A 20,567-nucleotide genomic window follows, 5' to 3' on the forward strand; every position below is an offset into this window, starting at 1 on the left:
TCACCTCCGCGATTTAGTATACTTGAGTTCATATCAGCAGCGAACGGTACCCCAGACCACCCTTTTTATGCGGATTCAGGTAGGGTTTGTGGGTAAACTGAACTGAGGTCAATCGGACCCAGGTGCACACCAAAAGTGCAAGCATGAAAGCACCTAATTGACTAAGAGTCAATCAATATAACAACCAATTTCCTCTGATTTGCATTACAATGGTTTAGCTGAAGAATGTGTGAACGAACCAGACAAAGTCCCCCTCTGCCATGCCGTAAGTGGTGCCCATCTTGTTAATCTCCGTCACCTGCTCTGGGTTCAGTTCATCTACATCCACCTCAACATCTACAACATGAGAAAGCATTCACACACATTGGTTACCTTCTATATTCTATGCAAGTAAATCACCGACATTATCTAGAGTACAAGTATATTATAAAATGTCCCAACAGGAAGTGTTTATTGTATATGAAGGACACACCAATGTCAGGGATGACCTCGTCTTCCTCAGAATCGCTGTTTTCCGAGTCCTCCTCGTTCCCCTTCTCTGTCTCTTCATCTGGTTCAGTCACTGTGCTGTCCTCATACGTGTAACCGATCTGAGCTTTCTTCTCAGAAAGTCTAACAGAGAAAAACATAAGATGTGATCATTCTAACTGGATGTATTTTCAGGCATACATTTGGTAACTGCTGATTCATAAGATCATACTTTTTCTTTTCATCCTCATTTGGTTTCTGTAGGCCACCGTAGAGTTCATCCACATAGATCTGGTACAAACACTGCTCCTCAGAGACTACAAAATGACAAGAACATTTTTGTGGGTTCTTCCAAGTTTATCAATGGCATCTAGTCACATTACACGGGTCAAGATTTGATTGAAGCATGTTGAAATTAAAGGGGACTCACTGGTCGCAAAGTCATTCTGCACCAGACCTCTATAGCGTTCATAATTGCACTTCCTCTCTTCCGATTCCTGCTCTGGGGTGCTGTGAAAAAAACAATGAGATCTATCAACAATGACACCAAGTAGAATCTGTAATCAAAACATCTTTAACTATCTGGTGGTCTACGGTCAGTTTAGACCAGAAATGTTACATTTTCAATTGAAAAACAAAAATGTGAACATGATTAGAAAAGTTTAAATGATCTTAAAGTCCCACTTGTGATCTTCATGGGCCAAAAATTAATGGGAAATATAAAAATGAGAGCAATTTTTTGTGTGTCTACTAGGGGTGTAACGGTACATGTATTCGTACCGGACCGTTTCGGTACGGTTCACATGTGCACCGAATGCAATCATTCACGTAAATTAGGCTAGTTTTGTGAGCGGAACATGCGTCAATTCCGAGTTTCCACACGAACTTATTAAGTGTCGGAAGTCTCCGCGTTGCACTGATTAAATCTGATTAATCGTTTTTGTGATTCAAATACATGTAAAATATTACCATAACATCTGTCTTCCTGTGTGCGGAAATTTGTTTATGTTGCTGTGACAACGAAACGCGTGCATGCGCGCCTGTGTTAAGAGCGCTTGTTGCTCCATGCGCGCTGATGTGCTCATCTGTGGACATTTCCAAATGCCTTTCAGTTGCTTAATAAAAGCGGGCTTTCCACACAAACAAACGTACATGTGTCATTAGTATGAGAAAAAAAGTGGGATTTTAACTCTCGGGTCGGGCTCGGACATAAATATCTTTATGCCTGTCGGGATTGGGTCGGGTTCGGTTACTGCTGTCTAAAATCTACTGCCTAAAATTTGGCCCGATCACCACATACACGGCACGCTCGCTTTAGCCCAGCCTCTCGCTAGCTAGCGTCATGGCCAATATTGGTTTAAGACTATTTTATTTAGTGGAGAACTTTGCAGCAGTATTTTATTTCTTATTCTTTTTTTATTTTATTTATTCTTTATTAATTATATTTTATTAAAAAGTGTGTTTAAAAAAAGTGTAAACAAATTGTTTAAAAAAGTTTATAGTAAACAACCAGCAGTTTAATGTTTTGCATTTCTTTCCCTTACTGTACCGAAAATGAACCGAACCGTGACTTTAAAACCGAGGTACGTACCGAACCGTGATTTTTGCGTACCGTTACACCCCTAGTGTCTACAAAACAAAGCAGTACTTGACAATGTCTAAATATATATCCAAATGCAAAACAAAAACTGAGTTATGTCTGTAAATAATCTTATAAGCAACAATAATTATTAAAATAATGAATAGTCATATTATGAATTAAAATAATATGAAAAAAAATAAATCACATTTTATATAGAAATTGATTTAGAGGTGAATACTGTCTAGTACCATGAAATCACTTGCAAATCCTAAATATGAAGGAATAAATACTGAAACAGAATCCCTATCGTCTTTGGTCTGTTTTAACTGCCGAGGATCACAAGCGTGACCCCTAAATGAAAAGTATTAGAGTTAATAGAAAAATCAATAATAATACACTGTGCCCAATGCCCAGGTATTTGTATCCTCTATTTTGTATGCTATATATTGTATAGTTCTTTGAATACTCAAGATAATTTATTTTATTTTCCAACATGAGATGCATTAAGATCAGACTACTCACGTAGTGTTCAGGAGAGGTGGCGTATAGGTGGGGATGTAGTCCAGGTGTGCCCTGACATCAAATCTATCAATCATGTTGTTGGTATCTCCTTGCCAAGGCATCCTGTTAGAACATAAGATGAAGTTGTGACAGTTTTCCAAGAAAATCCTTTTTGATTTTATGTTGGTGTGAGAACTATGAACATTAATGCCGACTGATCTGTATGCTAGTGCCATACATGTTGATGGGACTCTCAGCTGCCAGGGCTACAGCTGAATCCAGGTGGATTTTGTACGCTCGACCATGAACCTGCAGGAACTGGGCTGGATCCTTTTTCTACACAGAACAAGAGAAATGTGTTTCTTTATTCAAACGCCTCTGTCAAGTACCAGGATTAAGCTGTGCTCAGAAAACAAAGCATGAAAGTGGTGTCAAGGTCACAGACTTTTGACTTACGATTTTCTCATAGTACTCTCTGCGTCTCTCCCCACGCCGTTTGTAGTCCACCATCATCCCGCGCAGTTTCCGCTCATGTTTGCGGGCCTCCTGCCACATGACGGCTCCGCTTGGGGTTGGGCCGCGTCGGGGCAGGGCTGCTATTAGGGGACACAGATGATTCAAATCAACCGACCTATCCAACAAACACAATAGTTGCCACATACAGTGCCTTTCTGAATCTTTACACTTGGAGAAAAGTATTTTTCAACATGGGAAAACATGGTGAAGTTACACCGCTTTACAAAGCTTTTCTGAAGTGGCAATTAGGTGTCTTTACACATGCTGTTTAATTCTGCTCAGAGGTGGCATAAAAGCATTTACACAGCAATTTTAACTGCATATTGTTAAACAATGGGCTTAGGTGGGTCTGGCTTAAATGCTGCATTGCATCTTCACACAGAATTTTGAGTAGGTGCAGAGCAGCCTTAACTAATCTGGGTTAACTAACCCAGACTAATATATCCCTGCTCTAACCCATCTCAGCACCTAGTATAACAATATGCAGTTAAAATGTGTGTGTAAATGCATTAATGCCACTTCTGAGTAGCATTAAACAATCTGTGTGAAGAAGACACATAATTGCCACATCAGAAGCGCTTCTTTGCAGAGTAAATTTGGTATTAGCCTATATTGTATGGATTACACCACTGCAAGTTATGAACTGCATTAACTGTACAACACTTGTGTGTCAATCAACAATACAAATGTCACAAAAATATTAAGGAAACTAGTTAACCGTCATTAGTGAACACCGAAAAAGTGTCTAACCACTGAAAGGCAAGGGTGTTAGGTTACAGATTAACACACCTGATCAATAAAGTTTGACACGGCCATCTTTTGAGTAAAAATAGTAGCGTTCGCTACACTAATAACATCAAACCTATATAACAATGTTTGAAACGCTTGGTCTTCACATTAAAATAGCATGATAACAAATTTTAACAAACGTTACTCGGTAACTAAATTAAGTGTTGATACCCAAGTGGCTGAAGCCAGGCTAACAACACATAACGTAACATGCCAATACTGTCAGTGATTAATACTGTATTCATGAGCACACATCAATGACTGTGGATTATTCAGCTCGCGTAACTCCCGTGCAAAATTAATATTCGCAGCTCACGTGCGATTGTGTATAATGTTGCAAAAAGCTGGCGGACGTAACTGTTACCCGCTAAAGCTAACGTGCTAGCTGCTATATTTCACATCTAGCGTTAGCTAACAACCGACGATGAAGCTTGTGTGATAGTCACCAAATTCCTTTTGCGATTTATATGATAAAATTAATTACCTGTTTATGTTTACAGTATATATAATCTGATTTCTGATCGTGACAGAAACGCACATACGTCGGTCACCAACTGAAACAGGCCGCTAGTTTACATACACGCGCGTGCACGCCTCCCTGCGCATGAGCAGCTCAGACCAATGAGCTGAGAAAACATCTAGAGGCGCTAGTGCACTTCGTTGTATTTGAGAATCTAGAATCTCTAAAAGGCGGTGCACTCTGGCTCATTAACCCTTTAGAACCGAACGTGTCGTCGCCGACACAGATCAGCAAGCTGTATTCATTGTACCGTAACTCTTCAACCGTTTGCGCTATCAAAACCATTCAAATTGCCCCTGACAGTAAACAACATGCGCTTTTCGGCAATATACGGCTTATTACGGTAACGTCATGCTTTTCCGTCAACAAATGACAGCCGGCTTTCTGGCAGAGCGGGAAGGAAGGATTTGAACCGAGAGATACAAAGCGCGGCAGGTTAGAGTGTTTTGGATTGCATAAAATAATAAAAGACACGAACAAATACATGGTGAAAGAAGTGGTAGACAGCAGAAGAGGTGATTGGGATGATTTTTAATGAAACTTGGGAGGCGGATGGCCGTTACTTTTTCACGTATCTTTACATGAGGTGTATGTATGTGTATGTGTGCGTGCCTAATATGAATGGACGCATTTGTATGTGTGCGTGTATGAAAAAAAGTGTCCTAAATGAAAATTGTGCAACCCAATGTCACAAAAAAGACGTGTATAGTTGTATTATACTTCATTCTTCAACTTTAAAGTGTTAGTTTCTTTCGTTCGTGATTTTTCTGTTTTTTTCTAAATAAAAATCAAAAAAATTATTCTCGTTTTTTTTATTTTTGTCTATTTAAATTCTATTTACAAATTCACCACACACAATAATGGTCAATAACTGTAATTTGTTGAAAGCTAATCTTTTTCTGAAAAAGATGACACCTTGCACATGAAGATAGCACATTGTTTAAGAATTTTACAGTCAAAAAATCAAAATATGTGAAAAACACTTATTTTAGCTTCAGGTTCTAAAGGGTTAAGAACATGTTTGAATTTTACTTAAATTTGATATACACTTAAGACGTTTTAGGATGTTTAGAGATATTTGAAAAGTCAAATAACATAAGGATGTCATAAATTGGTAGGCTATAGGATGCATGCATCTACTACAAATAATGTATAGGCCCATTTATTGAGTTTAGAAAGCAAAGTGGACAGTGATCTGTCTACTGTTGGTTATGGGTATCATAGACTTTTGGTTGTAAAGTGAATTTTTTTTGTTAGTGTTTTTGTAAATGTATATCGTGCCTATTAGAGTCAGAAGAAGATATTTGAACTATAGCTATGCTACCTCATAAAATATGGCACAATGGCTGGAAAGTTACAGCAAAATGTATTAAAGATGCACTCAAGAACTATATATGTTGTGCTGTCTGATATGAGATTTGTCTTGGACTTCACATAAACACTATAAGTTTCACTTGCCACTGCTTTCCATTACTGAACCACACAGTTAATTATGCAAAGGATAGACACAGGTATATACAGCTGGTTGTTGATGATCTCAACATGTCGGCTATCTACTCCTTGTAAAACAAAACAGTTTTATTAGGCTACTGATATGACAGAGGCAATTTATTTAATGTGAGATGAAAACCTTTTTAATAAGGTTAATGACTAAATACACCTTTAACCTTAACAAACTAATATTGTTTTCCTCTGCTCTGCTACTAATTCTATAGGAATTTATGAATACAAATACTTGCATTTATATTCTAAATCGTACTTTGAACATGTTTCCACTAAAAAAAAATTGTCCAAGAGCTTTGTTAAGGCCTTGTGAATAGACTATGGAGTCCACATATTTAAAAACAAATAAACATTTGTTCGGGACATTCATTAATCGGAACAATGAGAATAAATGCTGTGAAGTTTTGAGGTTTACAGGGACATATATTAATATTCGATCAATTCGAGACACTCGTCACAGTGAAGAAGAAAGTGCCTCTGTTTTAACCTCTCAAGTCACAAATCAACCAGAATCCCTCGTCTTAAATTCATGTTTGTCTGTGTATCTAACTAAATATAAGTCACTTTGCAACTACATTTAAGGTTTAGTAGACGCTCTGCTTAATATCTGCAAAAACTTTATTTTAATGGTCCCTCAACAGACATTCTACTGACTATTGGTAACTTTGCAACTACATGTCAACTTATTCTACTAACCCAAATCCTAACACTTAACCCTAACCCGTCTACTACAGTCGTCTAATGCTCTAATGAGAGTTAGTTGACATGTAGTTGCAAAGTTACTTATAGTTATAAATGGACCATTGAAATAAAGTGTGACCTCTTTCTGTTTTGCATCTCAGTGAAAGGCAAATTATACTTTCTGATTAGTGCCGGATAACGCTCCACTTTACATTGATTTGTTTTATTAATCAATGTATATAAAAATATCATAATATGAATTCTCCACTGAACAAACTTTAACTGTTAGGGGACAAAAATAAACCTCAAACAATTTATGAAACAAACATTAGACATAGTGGTTTTTAATATTATCACACAAACACAGTCACGTATATCACAACTCACGTAAATCACAGTGTGGCCTTCCAAAAAAGGACACATCCGAAGTGCAAACTGACTGAATTGAGTGAAAGTTGTGTAAAATGTCTCTCCAGTCAAGTTCAAATTACAGACATTTCCAGCTTATGTCACTCAAAAAGATTTGTAGAAGTGCATTCAAATCTCTCTCTCTCTCATACATTTTACTCATTTATATATTTTTTAATCACTGCTACATGACGCGAAGAGACATTTTTAAAACATGATGGTTCAGTATAATGCTGGTCACGGTTTTGTTATGGCCATGATGAATGGTGGTGCAGGTAAGAGTCCATTAGAGTTGTAGATGGGGCAGGCTTTAAACTGACAGGGCCAGTCGGTCCAGAGATAACGCACCGCAGTAATCGAAGCAGCTGCACACGGTGGTTTAGATACAATGACATAATTTAAGCCGTGTTCTATTATGGGAACAGGCAACCAATTTTTTTCTGATCCACATATGTTGTCCTTAGAGCAGCAGATCTACGGTAAAAAAAAAAGAAGGATACACAGTCAAGGTACGTTCAACAGTAGCAATCTCATCTTAAAGGAAGGGTAGGCTATAGGGGTGTAACAATACCCCTATGTCACGATTCGATACATATCACGATACTGAACACACGATACGATATTATTGCGATACTATAAGACAAAATTTGATATTACATTGTGTGTGTAAATGAATAGGTTTGGACTTAGTGCTGGAAACCCAAAGCACAGGACAATAGAGACACCAGAATAACAATATTCATGATTCTGAAGCTGAAAAACTGAATTATTTTAGATGAATATGCTTGCACTGTCACTGACTAGATATATTTAAAATAATGTAGGCGATTTTTTACTGGTAACATTAAACATTTGACATTATCAGGACCCACAAATATTCCCCCATTGCATTATTATACATTATATGCAACATTATATATAGTAGTTTAATGTAGTACTGACACTAAAACTTGAATTTTTTTCTCACACAGTAATTTTTATTTTGGGTGAAATATCCACTATACATATTGTTGCATTTTTGTATTGCGATAAATTGTGACACGATGTGTAATAGCGCGAGCAAGTGCGCGGAGGTATGCAAAAACTTATACAGCCTATAATTGCATTCGGACCGAATACAGAGATTGAATGAAAATTTTTTGTCCTCGAGACATCCACAAAATATATATGTACCGGTATTTGTTTTAATATTTAGATCACTTCTATTATTAATTGCTATCAGGATGTGAAGAGAGTTTCAAAACACAAAAGTGTTTATAAAAAACATTGCCTTATGCCTACCCAACCTTTAAAATCAGCCCTTGTTTGAATTCATTTTTTTTTTAATTGAACATGTACTTGAATGTTTTTGAAGGTTACCTTACCTGAAAAAAGTAATCATAAAAAAAAATGGCATTAATATCCTGATTAAACACGATGCTAATGAAAGACTGGTTGAGCATGGCCTGAGTAGGGAAAGGTCCTTGGAAAGACACGTTCTTCTCCCCATAGGCGACAGCTCTTGCCCCAAGCACAAGTCTGTACGCCACGTCCTCTTTATCCTCAGGGTGGATACTATTGAACCCCCAAAAAACAGACAAATCAGCATGTTAGAGTCCAGCACTTCCATTAAACTATTGGAATAACAGTTTAACTACCAGTTTACCTTCCCCAGGGGGACTTTATATCAGGTACATCGATAGCAACAGCCATGAAGGTGTTCTTCATGCGCTCATTAGGGGCAAAGCCATAGTCTGCTGTCTGATGCCAGCGTATTTCTCTGAACCCATCAAGCGGATCGTTTTCGTGATCTGTGCTTAGCTAGAAATGAAAGTTCAATTTAATTTCATTTTATAAGTATTGATGACATATAGCTCTTAAGATATTTTCCTTCCATTACTGACTATTTAAGAAAGTGGTGCTCACTGCAGAGCCAAATGACACCCAGATGTAATGGGTGGAGTTATGCCTTTTTATTATAAAAATAAAAATATTTTTATTTTTGTGTCTTTTCCATGCGTGATGGTGAAACTTCAGGCATACACAGCAATCTCCTTTTTATGGTCACCTGTAACTGGTTTTAACCATGTATATTTTTTCTCCCATTCCTTATCATACGAACAAAGACGCTTTTTCTTCTCGGTAGCTCCGGATAGATCCATTTTTCTGTTGCAGATTATTCTTTTTTTTCTCAGTGTTTGTTTTCCCTCTCTGGCTAGAACCAATAATGGCTGCGCATGTTCAGTGTTTTCTTATTAACATTTTTATTGTAGAATTGTAATTTAAAAGGACGATGAAATAAAATTATGCAGACAAAATTAAAATTCGGGACACTGCTTATGACTTGCGGGACAAAGCTTCAAACTTCGGGACTGTCCCTCACCCTAGTGTGTGTCTGTGTGTGTGTGTGTGTGTGTGTGTGTGTGTGTATACGTGTGAGAGTGAGTGCGTGTGTATATGACAAATACTATATGTGCGAGTGAATGTCTGCGTTTGAGACGGCACGCGATGACTGGTCAGAAAGCAACGTGTAGCCTGACATGTTTCTTGTCCAGGACACGACAAGATTTTAGGAGTCAAAATCGCGTAATCTGACACAGTGATTATCGTAACCGACAAAAAAATTGTGTAATCTGAAGCAGGCATTAAATATGTTTAGTGTGTTGTTGGACTTTCTAGCTCCACCCATTACATCCAGTGAGGGGGAGCTGGATGTCAAGCTCCTCCCATTGGCTCTGCAGTGGGCAGCCTCTCTATTTAAGAGTACCTGTACAAATCCAAATGGGAAGTCTAGTGCAGTTTGGCCATCTGAGCCTTCATGGAAAGCCATCCTCCAGTCGTCAATCATGGCAGGGAAAGTGCAGTTGTATACATCCCTGTTGTATCCTGTATTAGCCTCACCTGAGACAAAGAGCAAAGGTAAAAATAGCAAGTCTTTGCACATGTTTTAAAGGGCTATAATTCTTCACCAGAGAAGTACTACCTTGGTACCATATGGCTCCTGTTATGGTCATGTTGAGTAATGGATGGATCATGGCATTCCACAGCACTGAACTCCTCCATGTACTAGAGATGTTCATCAAATAGTAACTTTGACTTTGCGCAGGAGGAGGTCTATAACGAACACTGTAGTGAATTCAGGTACAGAAGTTGAGAATGTTAAATGAAAAGCAATTCAAGTCATCTATATTGTACTGTATTTTACTATTCATTCAACAACATTTACATAAGTCAATAACACACTATACAAGAGTGTTCATGATAAAGAAAATAACAATCTTTTAAAAATGTAGTTTTTAAAAATTTTTTGCCAAGTTTCATGAGCAAGAAAAGTTAATTTAACATTTGATATGGTACTTATTAAAGTTTTTTGGGGAGTTTAAACCTGAACTAAACCCACCTTGTCATACACAGGTAAAATATTATGATATTTTTATATGACCTAGACACACAGTCATGATGGTGTGCAAGGTTCTTTTTTTATGTAATGTCCTTTTTTTTTTCTTTGAAGAATAGAAAGTTCTATTTAAAATATAAATATTTTGTAACATTATTATCAACATTATAAAACTTTACTCTCACTTTTGATAAATTGAATGCATCCTTGAATGCAAAAATGCAAAAAAAAAAAAAAAAATCCTACTTATACCAAACTTTTGAAGGTTTTCCTTTCATAATTTCATTCTCCAAACTTAAAAACAGGGTGTTTTAGTATTATACCTGGTCATTGAGCTCTTCAATCCACACTTGTGAAGCGACCTTGGTGTTGACCAGGCTTCCACAGGTGTGCCTCCCCAACACGTCTCTACTAGTCCGACGGGATATTTCAGTGTCTCATAGAGATAGCGACCAAAGAGCCAGCAAACCGCAGAGAAATGAGTGAAATCCTTTCCACCAAGTAATTCTTGAATGAGGAACACAAAAATACATTTCTCTTCAGGGAAATGTACAGTGTTATGCATACCTTTTTCTAACAAGTTTTCATTTTTATCTTGAAAACAAAACACAGGTTAGACTGGACATCATTCTTAAGATAAAACAGGAATGCAACAAATATCCCATGTTAGCTGATTTGTAAGAACGTATTCGATACCTGCTGTTGGTCGGGACCAAGGAACTTCCACTCCTGCGAGATCAATTAGTTCCTCCTCGCTCTTCTCCAAGGCAGCCTGGAAGATCCTCACGTCAGGGAACTTAGACGCCATGGCCAGCTCCTCTGATGCATTAATCAACTTTTAAAGAACAAGAGACATATTTTGGGTTACCAACACATCTGAAAGATGTAAACTTTAAGAGATAAGAGAAATTTACTCACTTGACTAACAGTGAATGCCATGTTACTCTGACCACCACATAACCAGATGTCTCCAAAGAGCACATCTTTAAGAGTGATCGAGCTGTTAGTTGTATTCTGAGATGCAGTCAACATGTAGGGACCACCGGCCTCCACAGGATCGAGAGTTGTGCGCCAAATACCTGTGAGACATTGAAGCCAGAATGCACTGTCATTGTTCTGAATTCTTCCAGCCAAATTCTTCATTAAAGGGGGGGTGCGTTCACGCACACGTCGACCAGAGGAGAGAAAGACCGCGCTCATCGGCGCATAGACATCATATATCTCTATATAATATCTATGCATCGACGCGCTACTACCGGAAATCATCATCAGCAGCGCTAAATAGGAATGGTTGATGTCAAGAATGTCTCCAAAAAAGTGTGTTTTGGGATGTGAGGGAAAGTTTACCTTGTTCAGCTTCCCAAAGAACCCAGTGTTACTGGAACAGTGGATGCAGTTTGTATTTCCGGGACAGCAAAGGAGTGTGGCAAGTGCGGTTTTGTGTTCTGGTCATTTCAGTGACGAATGTTTTATTAACAAGGCCGAGGTCGTCGCTGGATTTGCAAACCAAATACTATATATATAGTAATATGGCCTACCGCACCACGATCGATAATAAGCAAACCTTCCCGGGCGCTCCCGCTTGACTCTATAGCTCCGCCCACGCCCAGAATCAAGGACCTCAGCTTTTTCCGGTTAGAATCGGAAAGCTGTATTTTTATTTTATAAATATGATGAAACTAAAGACTTTTTGGAGATATGAAGGACGCACTATTACTCTATAGGTACTCAAGATTAACATGAGATTGACTGAAACTAAGTATTTTACCCCCCCCTTTAAATGATCTCCTTTTGTGTTTCGCATAAGAAAATACAGGTTTGAAATGACAAGAGTCATATGATACTTACCATTGATAACAGGAGCAGAGTGTGTAGACACATTGTGTGGTCCAGACAATGACACCACAACCTTGGCTCCTGTCTGTCCAAATCCCCACACAACTGCTTTGGCTGGGGCTTTCTGCAGAACCATGTGATCCCCATAATAAGAAGAGAACCGTAACACTTCCGCTGGGAATACAAAGAAATTAACATAAGCTTTTAAATAATGGTAAGATAAGATTGCATTGTAGTGATGGGGAAGACCAACTATGAATCGGTTCTTCGAACAGTTACAGTAATTTAAAAGAATTTGTGTGCACCATGTCATGAAACGCCATCGAAGGCCGTATCAGTTTGAAGGATCATTGGAAGGTGGTCTTTGGTTTGCATCCTTATTTCGGCATATTTTGAAATATGCATCAAGTGTATCATTCACATCTCCCAGTTACCCACAATCCTTTACATACATAAACATTCATGAAAAATAATTGGCAGAAAATGAGTCTGCAGAGCTTGTCCAATTTCATTATGAAATGCAAGAAAATTAAATGTAAACACATTTTCGAAGTAAATAAGTCACATAAATCTAAACTGCTCATGACGTGATTGGTTGTCATTTGCTGTATTGCATTACTTGTATTTATTTTTTAAATAAAATTGTTCCAGAATTAAGTTTTTAATAGCATTCTTGTGCCATGACCATAAAGGCAGAAACCTTTCTAACGTAGCCATGCATGTGCCCTTCAAGTGGAGTTGGGAATATCGTAGTTACGAGTTTTGAGCACATGAATGACAGAGCAAACTTGTATTTACAAATGGGAAACTCAAAAATCTAGATGATACACGGGTTGCTAGGTAGGTTGGAAGGGACATGTCAACTTGAAACATTGCTGAAATCTATAGTGTAAAGAATAGGCTATATATTTAATCTATATCTAGACCAGTTAGCAGAAAACAAATCTGTAGTGAATTATAATGAATGAATGATGATGCAAGTTATTTAAATTTACAAGCTACATTTCAATAATTTTTAGATGTTTTTAGTTTTTTTTTTAAAGTTTTTTTTACAAAATAGGCTAATTCTTGCGTTTTGTATACCTCCGTGTTATGAATATTTAAGGCAGCATTACTAGACTTTATCATTCTATCTAACATTTAATGCTGAGGAAGACTAAACTAAGCCACGCTGGGCAAAAAATAATAATAATAAAAAAATACACGTGACGGATTACATGACGTATTAGCGTCATGACGTGAGCCTCCAACATCCCCGCTCGCGTGACATGTCACATGCATGCTGTAAACAAACACGTCCTAAATAAATCCTGTGTAAGCACACACTGCTGTTTAATACGCGTTTTTGCTAAAACTAATACAATCAGGATGCTTTATTTTTAGTATTTCTGCTCTCTTGTTTTTAAAGTAAGTTCATTTGCGCCCCTCAGTCAAATTATTGGAATAGCTACGGTGTTAATAAGCATTTAGCCTACACTAAATGTTTAGAAGAAGCTCAAGTATAGGTTTAGGGAACAGATTCCGACAGATTCGTGAACAAAACGCCCGGTTTAGTGGTCATTCATTCATTCATTCGTTCACTGAAAAGATCCAGACTCGTTCACAACACCGACTGCATTGATACGCCTAACTCATTTCTGTTTGCGATCGAGTTCAATAAAATGCTGAAACAATTCAATCAGACATATGTAATTAGCTGTATATTGTGACTTACCTGTCGAGAAAACAATGGAAAATGCGCTCAAAACGAATGAGAAAATCAGCGAAATCAACATCTTCCCAAGTGATTCAAAACGAGGAAGTGCATGTAAACACCGCAGTGCAGTCCAAGCAGAAGCTGAGCATACGAACTATGGTGCCAAACCAGTTTGAACTATTTTAAGTTGGTTTATGAGCCTGGCTTATTGTATTCTTATCTTGTCTTATGGAACAGCCCTCAGATATCATATCCAAATAAGGCTATTTGGATTTTCTAAGTGACCATGTCCCCTTTATATAGCTTAACTTAAATGACATGCGGTTTTTATTTATTTTATGTATCCGTCCATCTATAGTCTAATTGTTTTGGTATTAATGCAAGTGAACAAGCATGTTAAAGATTGTTATTGATTTGTTGTGATGTGAATATTTACAAATCGTATGCATTTATATTGGACTCATGTCTGATTGCACTGTAAAAAAAAAGTCCTGTTTTACAGGGGGAAAATTGGAAACTGTGGTTGCCAGAATAATTCTGTGATATTTACAGATCAACCTGTACAAATTTTTATTTATTTTTTTATTTTTTTATTTAATTTTTTATTTAAACCAGTACATTTAAAAATCTGTTTTGTAATTTTTACATAGGCTTTATGACAACCACCATAATAATGCAGGTGGTAAAAGAGCAAGCCATTATTATTATTATTTTTTTTTTTTACTAAATATAGCTAATAGATTGATTTTTTTTACCTCTAAAAAATTTACAATTAACAGTGTTGCATGTCGACACTAAATACAAATAGCACCAATCACGCGGTCAATAGATGCAGACACCAATGATGACCCACTTGATCATCTTTGCTTACATTTCAGTAAACATGGCATCCCATCAGTCTAATTGCATCCTTGCAGAGGCTAATTGACTGCCTAACTTTGCAACATCATTACAGCTGATGGGATGGTATTCAAGATAACAGCTTTACATATATGAGAGAGAGAGAGAGAGAGAGAGAGAGAGAGAGAGAGAGAGAGAGAGAGAGAGAGAGAGAGAGAGAGAGAGAGAGAGAGAGAGAGAGAGAGAGAGAGAGAGAGAGAGAGAGAGAGAGAGAGAGAGAGAGAGAGAGAGAGAGAGAGAGAGAGAGAGAGACAGACAGACAGACAGACAGACAGAGAGAGAGAGAGAGATAGAGAGAGAGAGAGAGAGAGAGAGAGAGAGAGAGAGACAGACAGACAGACAGACAGACAGAGAGAGAGAGAGAGAGAGAGAGAGAGAGCAGAAATATGTTGATCAATCAGCTAGTTAAAACCCAGCGGGAAGGGATGAAGAAACAGGGGTTTTAAATGGTCAGTGAATCATTACTGAATAATTAGGTCATTAGGGGAAGTTGAAGCGCATATAGCAAAGGCAGTTGCTTTTATATTAAACGAAAATGCTGTGCTTAGGACTTCAGTTAATGGAGATGTTTTGCACACTAGCATTAGCTTGGGAGAGGAACATTTACTTGCTCTTGTAAATTGTAAAAAGAAAAGGACCATAAGTCCTCCCTTTTTTTCAAACATGTTTTTAATATATTCTCTACTATTTGTTATATAATTACATCTCGCATGTCAAATATTTATCTTTTTTCATTTGGTGCCAGAACAGTTCCTCAAACATTTTACCATTAAAGTGTAAGTTTCTCTATAATAGAAAGTGAACAAGTTGATGGTGGGAGAAAGAATGATTTGAGAAGAAAATTGAAATGCAAAGTGAGCAATCGTAATGGCCATTAGCGTTTAATTGAGTCCTCCGGCATTATAAATCAAGCCGTGACAGAGAGGGAGCATGAGGCCTGAGTTTAAACACAGCGTGCGGATCTGTTAGATGGCTTTAAGATGCACATGGAAAAAAGCCAGTTTCTTGAACAGCAGCTCCATCTATCTTGAGACTGAAGACATATACATTAGTCTGACAAATAGTCATATAACTGACCAGCGTCATATATTTTCAGACCAATTTCAAGCATAAATTCAACAGCTTTTGTCATCATGATAGCATCATTAATAAAACTGCGGGTCCAGAGACAGTATTTGCCTGATGCAAAACATAAATGCATTTAAAAAAATGCATATTCTTTTAGATATTAAATAAATGATTTATTTGTTGTGATACCTTACAATAACTCCCTGATCTGCACATTTTCATGTTTGAAATCAAGATCCTGTTAGGAACATTCTTCAGAAAACTGGAAATCGTTTGACTCGGGCAGTAATATAGACTTAATGCTGCTTATGCAAACTGAGTTCATTTCATGTTTGCTAACCTTTTATCTTCCTCTGTTTACAATGGATGCAAAGGAAGAGTTATAAATTAGAGATTAAAAATGTATTCTATAAAAACAGAATCTGCAAACAAAAGATAATCTGTAATAAAAAACGTTATCAAACTCCTTAGACTCCAGCACGAAATTGGACTGACAATGACACCGTGTTCGTTCACAGCCAAAAATCTCATTAATTGGATGGAATTTAATTATATGCATCGCTTAGTCACTGTTATCTCCATTGCAGATGTTAACCTGAGATTCACTGCATGTCTTCTCGGAGGACAAGCATTGCTAATTAAATACATTTTGAACGCAGCCTTTGCACTTTGCATCTGCTGTGATGCATTTCATATTTAGTTATTAAGAAAACAGCCCAGAGATGTGTTCAAATTTGGCTTCATGACCGAATGTGACTTTTAGCCTGAAACAAATCACAGGTTTTTGTTTTCATGTTAAAGTTGTCATGACATGAGAAATCAAATATGCCTTGATCTTTTGACATACAAGAGGTCTTTGTACCATTAAAACATCCTGCAATTTCATAGCTTAAAACATCCTCCTCATTTAAACAAAATACTTATTTATTCACGCTCCAAAAACAGCTGGTTTTGATATTGCAGGATCTGTGACGTCACACGGCGAATACATTTGCATATGACCGCCTCCAGATCAAGTCATCGGCGAATAATTATACATCATCACACCATAGGCCCCGCCCACTGGCGTTCAGACGCTTAACGGCAGACATTCTCCTTCTGGATGTGAGGAAATAATGCAAATAAAACCCATTATAATGACTGACGCTGTCTACACTGATACAGTATACAGATGTGTGTTCAGTTTCTGACTCGTTTGAGTCTGTCGACAACAGGATAAATGATAGAGTGTAAAAAGGTTGGCTTTGACGCGTCCAGTTTAAACAGCTGGTTTGTGTCTCTCTACAGACTTCAGAAGGATCCCAGCGTCGGAAACAAGTGGATATTGTTTTAATGGCGTCCCGGATCACGTCGGAGGATTACATGTTTGTTCTGAGCATTTAGTTTTGTAAACGAGGCACAGTATTATGAAGAGAAACTTTTGTTGAAAGATGAAGCGGCAACTGTATTGGATCTGACAGCAGCTGCATCACAAACCATAAGCAAATGATTCATAATGCTTTGTAAATTATGATTTTTATATGGAAAATGTTTTCAAAACGCTTTCTCAGTGGGCGTTGATACTGTTTCATATGCAATGACGTTAGCCAATCATAACAGTGGCCGTTTACTGACAAGCCTTAAAGGAGCAGCGCCTTAAAAACTGATCATTTCAGGGACAAAATTAGGGTTGGAAATAATTGTTTGTTTGTCTGTACAAAAAATTAATTAGTTAACCTATTAATACGTTTTATTTTAATTAAATAATAAAAAATATCCATGTCATGAACCCTTTAAATCTGATCAACATGATCAGAGCACTCAATAATAATAATAATACAATATTTCACAGTCTCAGCTGCCTTTTATTATTAATCTAAATCCCCAATGCCTGCCTGTCACAATTTAGATGGACAGATTCTCATTTCTATTGGATGGCAATGTTCCCAGCTCATGTTAAATGATTCAGTGCTTTCAAACATCAAATATAGGGCTGGCATTAATAGAATAAAGCATTGTTTAAAGAGTAGACTACTTTAAAACTGCACATTTTTGTAAGTTATGGAGCGGTGAAAATCAGGCTGGATGTGGGTACAGAGACAGACGTATGTCGATGGATGATCTACTAGCTGCAGTTAGACTCCTGGTCAGCAGGGGGAGCTCAAATGACACTGAAAAGTGTGTATGAGACACACATTATCCTACACAGTAGCTACTAGTGCCTGCAAATAGAGATGTAGTAACCACTCTACAGCAATACATTAAATTATCCACTTCCCTTTACTTCTCCTCACCTGTCCAGATACTCTTTCATTCTGGACAGATGAGAGTAGGTTAGATTTTGTTGCTGTAATTTTGCCGTCACAAGACTTAATTGAGTGCAACCCTTAATGAGGAGAGGAGAGACTGCTGGCTTAAATGAGGCCAAATGTGTGCCTGTACTTGAAGGAGAACTCATTTAACTCTCCCTGTGAAGCTGCACTTCTTGGTTTAAAGGAGTCTGAATTTGCTTTAAAAATTTGTGAGAATTGCTAAGCTGTTTCATCATGCCGACAGGTATTTGGAGAGCTGAAGGCTTTGTAGGTATAATTAACATGATTTAGGAGAGAAGAACATTTAAAAAACACATTGGGGAGAGCACTGAGAGAACAATTTAGTTGCCTATAGCGGTTGCTCCTTCATAGTTGAAGAGACTTAACCGAGTTCTTGTTTTATTTCATTTTATTGTCACATAAAATGTTTTTTATTTAATTTTTTTAAATGTACCGATTTTTGTAGCCATTTTCTAGAGATCAGCTTGAATTTGATATTGTTGATATAACTTGATTTCAGTGTACTTGAATACTAGCCGTCGTCAATAGACCTTATTCAGAGTAGCGCCGCCATGACAGGCATGAAAGCTAGGCTGTGAGGGATACACTTACCGTGTTTTCAATGGTGTTCACTGTAAAAAATTATTATAATAAAGCTCCTATATCATGATGTTAGGAGCTTTTGTGCCCAAACTGAAATGTGTTTCGTCAGAAGAGCTACACTCTTTTTGGGTCTACACACCAATTTTGGGTCAAATATGGACAAACCCAAACGTTGGTTTAAAAATGTAATTTAAAAATTCAACCCAACGGCTGGGTTTGTCCATATTTTAACCAAAATTGGGTTGAAACAACCCAGCATTGTTTAGAGTTAGACAGCGATGCAAATAAAAAAACGGAATTCCCAAAACCAGAAGTTCAAACACAAAATTCTAAAGATGGCTCCTTGTTTCTGGTGTGTTTGTTTCTCTGGCGCATAAAATCTGTATATCAACAAAGTATCTGACCGATCGTGTAAATGAAACTGGTGTCATGAACAATCAAAGGGTCCACAATTGGGTCGAGGCCTTATCCAAAATCACCCGCATTCACTATTTATATATTTAGTCCACTGAAGTCCACTGAATAAGAGGATGAAAATGAGTGTTCACTAAGTCCACCAGAAATGCTGAGACGGATGCCGTTGATGAGTGACAGTATCGCTTGTACTGGAGTTTATTCAAAGTTATATTAAACTGTCTGAAAACAAAACAGGGATACAAACTGTCTAAATATGTTCACCATGGTCCATGTCTATAAAGAGTATAAACTATATATATTCACATCTTAGTAAGATATGTCAATATTTGAACCGCTTTAAAGTTTTTGTTTAATTTTACATTTGTATCATTAGATGTTAACATGTTAAATCATGCTAGCAACATACTAATCATGTTAACAGCATGCTAGCAATGTGTTAAAACATGCTAGGTTGTTAGCAATATGCTAATAATTACTAGCAACATGTTCATTCAGACTTTCAACTTTCAGACCTGGCTTTATCAGGCCAACATTAAAGTTTGTCAGCAAACTTTACTCTGGTTTTACATTATTATTCTTGACTTAATATAGCATCTGTTATTGTTGTTTACACTGATGCCCTGTTTTCCTAACATCTATTTTCTTTCAGGTTTTGGATAAGAGAATTGTATTTTCCCCCCATAAACTGATGCTCTATTTCACTGTTATCTATATGTAAATATTTATTTCTGATTTGTTTTTCAGACGACCACTATTTACCCCATAAGTAGGCTATACGTTTTTATAAAACTGAAGTTTTAAGCAGCTCAGACAGTAGCAATAAAGGCCAATGTTAGTGTTTGGAAACTGTCGGCCTAATGTTCAAAAAGAGTGTGTCTTTGCCCCAGATTTAATCTCACAGGCAGGCAATAAACCAGTGAGCAATTTCTGAGAGAGACGAGCTCTGTAACATGACAGTGGAAAATCCCAGCAGATATGTCCGACCACTGCATGCTCTTCATCATACCAGGGCCTGACAGCTCTATCATGTAGGCAAATAAAATGACACAAACAGCAATAAGGCCATCATAAATCCCAGCAGCAGGAACATGCTGTATGATCCCAATCTAATGGCCAGTATCCAGCTCATATTGCAGCGTTTCAGTGTGTCGTGTCATGTAAGCAGTCAGGGTGCTTCTAATGATGCATTGCAAATGCAAAACTGTGAGTGGTAAAATTGATTGCATGCTCCATGGGACGGCATGGTGATAATAGCCACGTCAAAGGTATTCATTTGAACCACTTTTTGATAGCACATACACTACTGTATGCCATTCTCTGTTTCCCTTTTTAAGAGGAAAATATCTAGTGATATGATTCATGTGGAGGAAAAGCATTGTTAAAGGTATACTCCACCCCCAAAAAAAAAAAAA

At 37.4% G+C, this 20,567-nt stretch overlaps 2 protein-coding genes across 6 annotated transcripts in view; both read right to left on the reverse strand.

Moving 5' to 3' along the window:
* Positions 1-20,567, reverse strand: part of clasrp (CLK4-associating serine/arginine rich protein) — a 163,796-nt gene that overhangs the window by 10,108 nt on the left and 133,121 nt on the right. For 2 of the 4 annotated variants that reach the window (XR_013798605.1, XM_079621029.1), the window contains exons 1-8: positions 4,341-4,495; positions 3,008-3,147; positions 2,790-2,887; positions 2,573-2,674; positions 899-978; positions 701-785; positions 473-612; positions 240-336 (exon numbers count right to left, since the gene is read on the reverse strand). Coding sequence is in view for 3 of the 4 variants with exons in the window: in XM_079621029.1 (XP_079477155.1) it covers positions 240-336; positions 473-612; positions 701-785; positions 899-978; positions 2,573-2,674; positions 2,790-2,887; positions 3,008-3,106 (701 nt within the window). In the remaining variant the exon portion in view is untranslated. Of the gene's footprint in view, positions 1-239; positions 337-472; positions 613-700; positions 786-898; positions 979-2,572; positions 2,675-2,789; positions 2,888-3,007; positions 3,148-4,340; positions 4,638-20,567 lie in introns of those variants that run through there. The other 2 variants (XM_079621027.1, XM_079621028.1) reach the window with 2 other exon arrangements.
* Positions 6,692-20,567, reverse strand: part of siae (sialic acid acetylesterase) — a 114,394-nt gene continuing 100,518 nt past the window's right edge. The window contains exons 1-10 of one of the 2 annotated variants that reach the window (XM_079621032.1): positions 13,895-14,300; positions 12,193-12,354; positions 11,263-11,423; positions 11,041-11,179; positions 10,668-10,851; positions 9,931-10,073; positions 9,715-9,848; positions 8,614-8,768; positions 8,333-8,522; positions 6,692-7,442 (exon numbers count right to left, since the gene is read on the reverse strand). In XM_079621032.1, coding sequence (XP_079477158.1) covers positions 7,206-7,442; positions 8,333-8,522; positions 8,614-8,768; positions 9,715-9,848; positions 9,931-10,073; positions 10,668-10,851; positions 11,041-11,179; positions 11,263-11,423; positions 12,193-12,354; positions 13,895-13,955 — 1,566 coding nt within the window. In that variant the 5' untranslated portion in view covers positions 13,956-14,300 and the 3' untranslated portion in view covers positions 6,692-7,205. Of the gene's footprint in view, positions 7,443-8,332; positions 8,523-8,613; positions 8,769-9,714; positions 9,849-9,930; positions 10,074-10,667; positions 10,852-11,040; positions 11,180-11,262; positions 11,424-12,192; positions 12,355-13,894; positions 14,301-20,567 lie in introns of those variants that run through there. The other variant, XM_079621033.1, reaches the window with a different exon arrangement.

The sequence above is a fragment of the Phoxinus phoxinus genome (genome assembly GCF_949152265.1).
Source record: "Phoxinus phoxinus genome assembly, chromosome: 8".
Classification (NCBI taxonomy): Eukaryota; Metazoa; Chordata; class Actinopteri; order Cypriniformes; family Leuciscidae; genus Phoxinus; species Phoxinus phoxinus.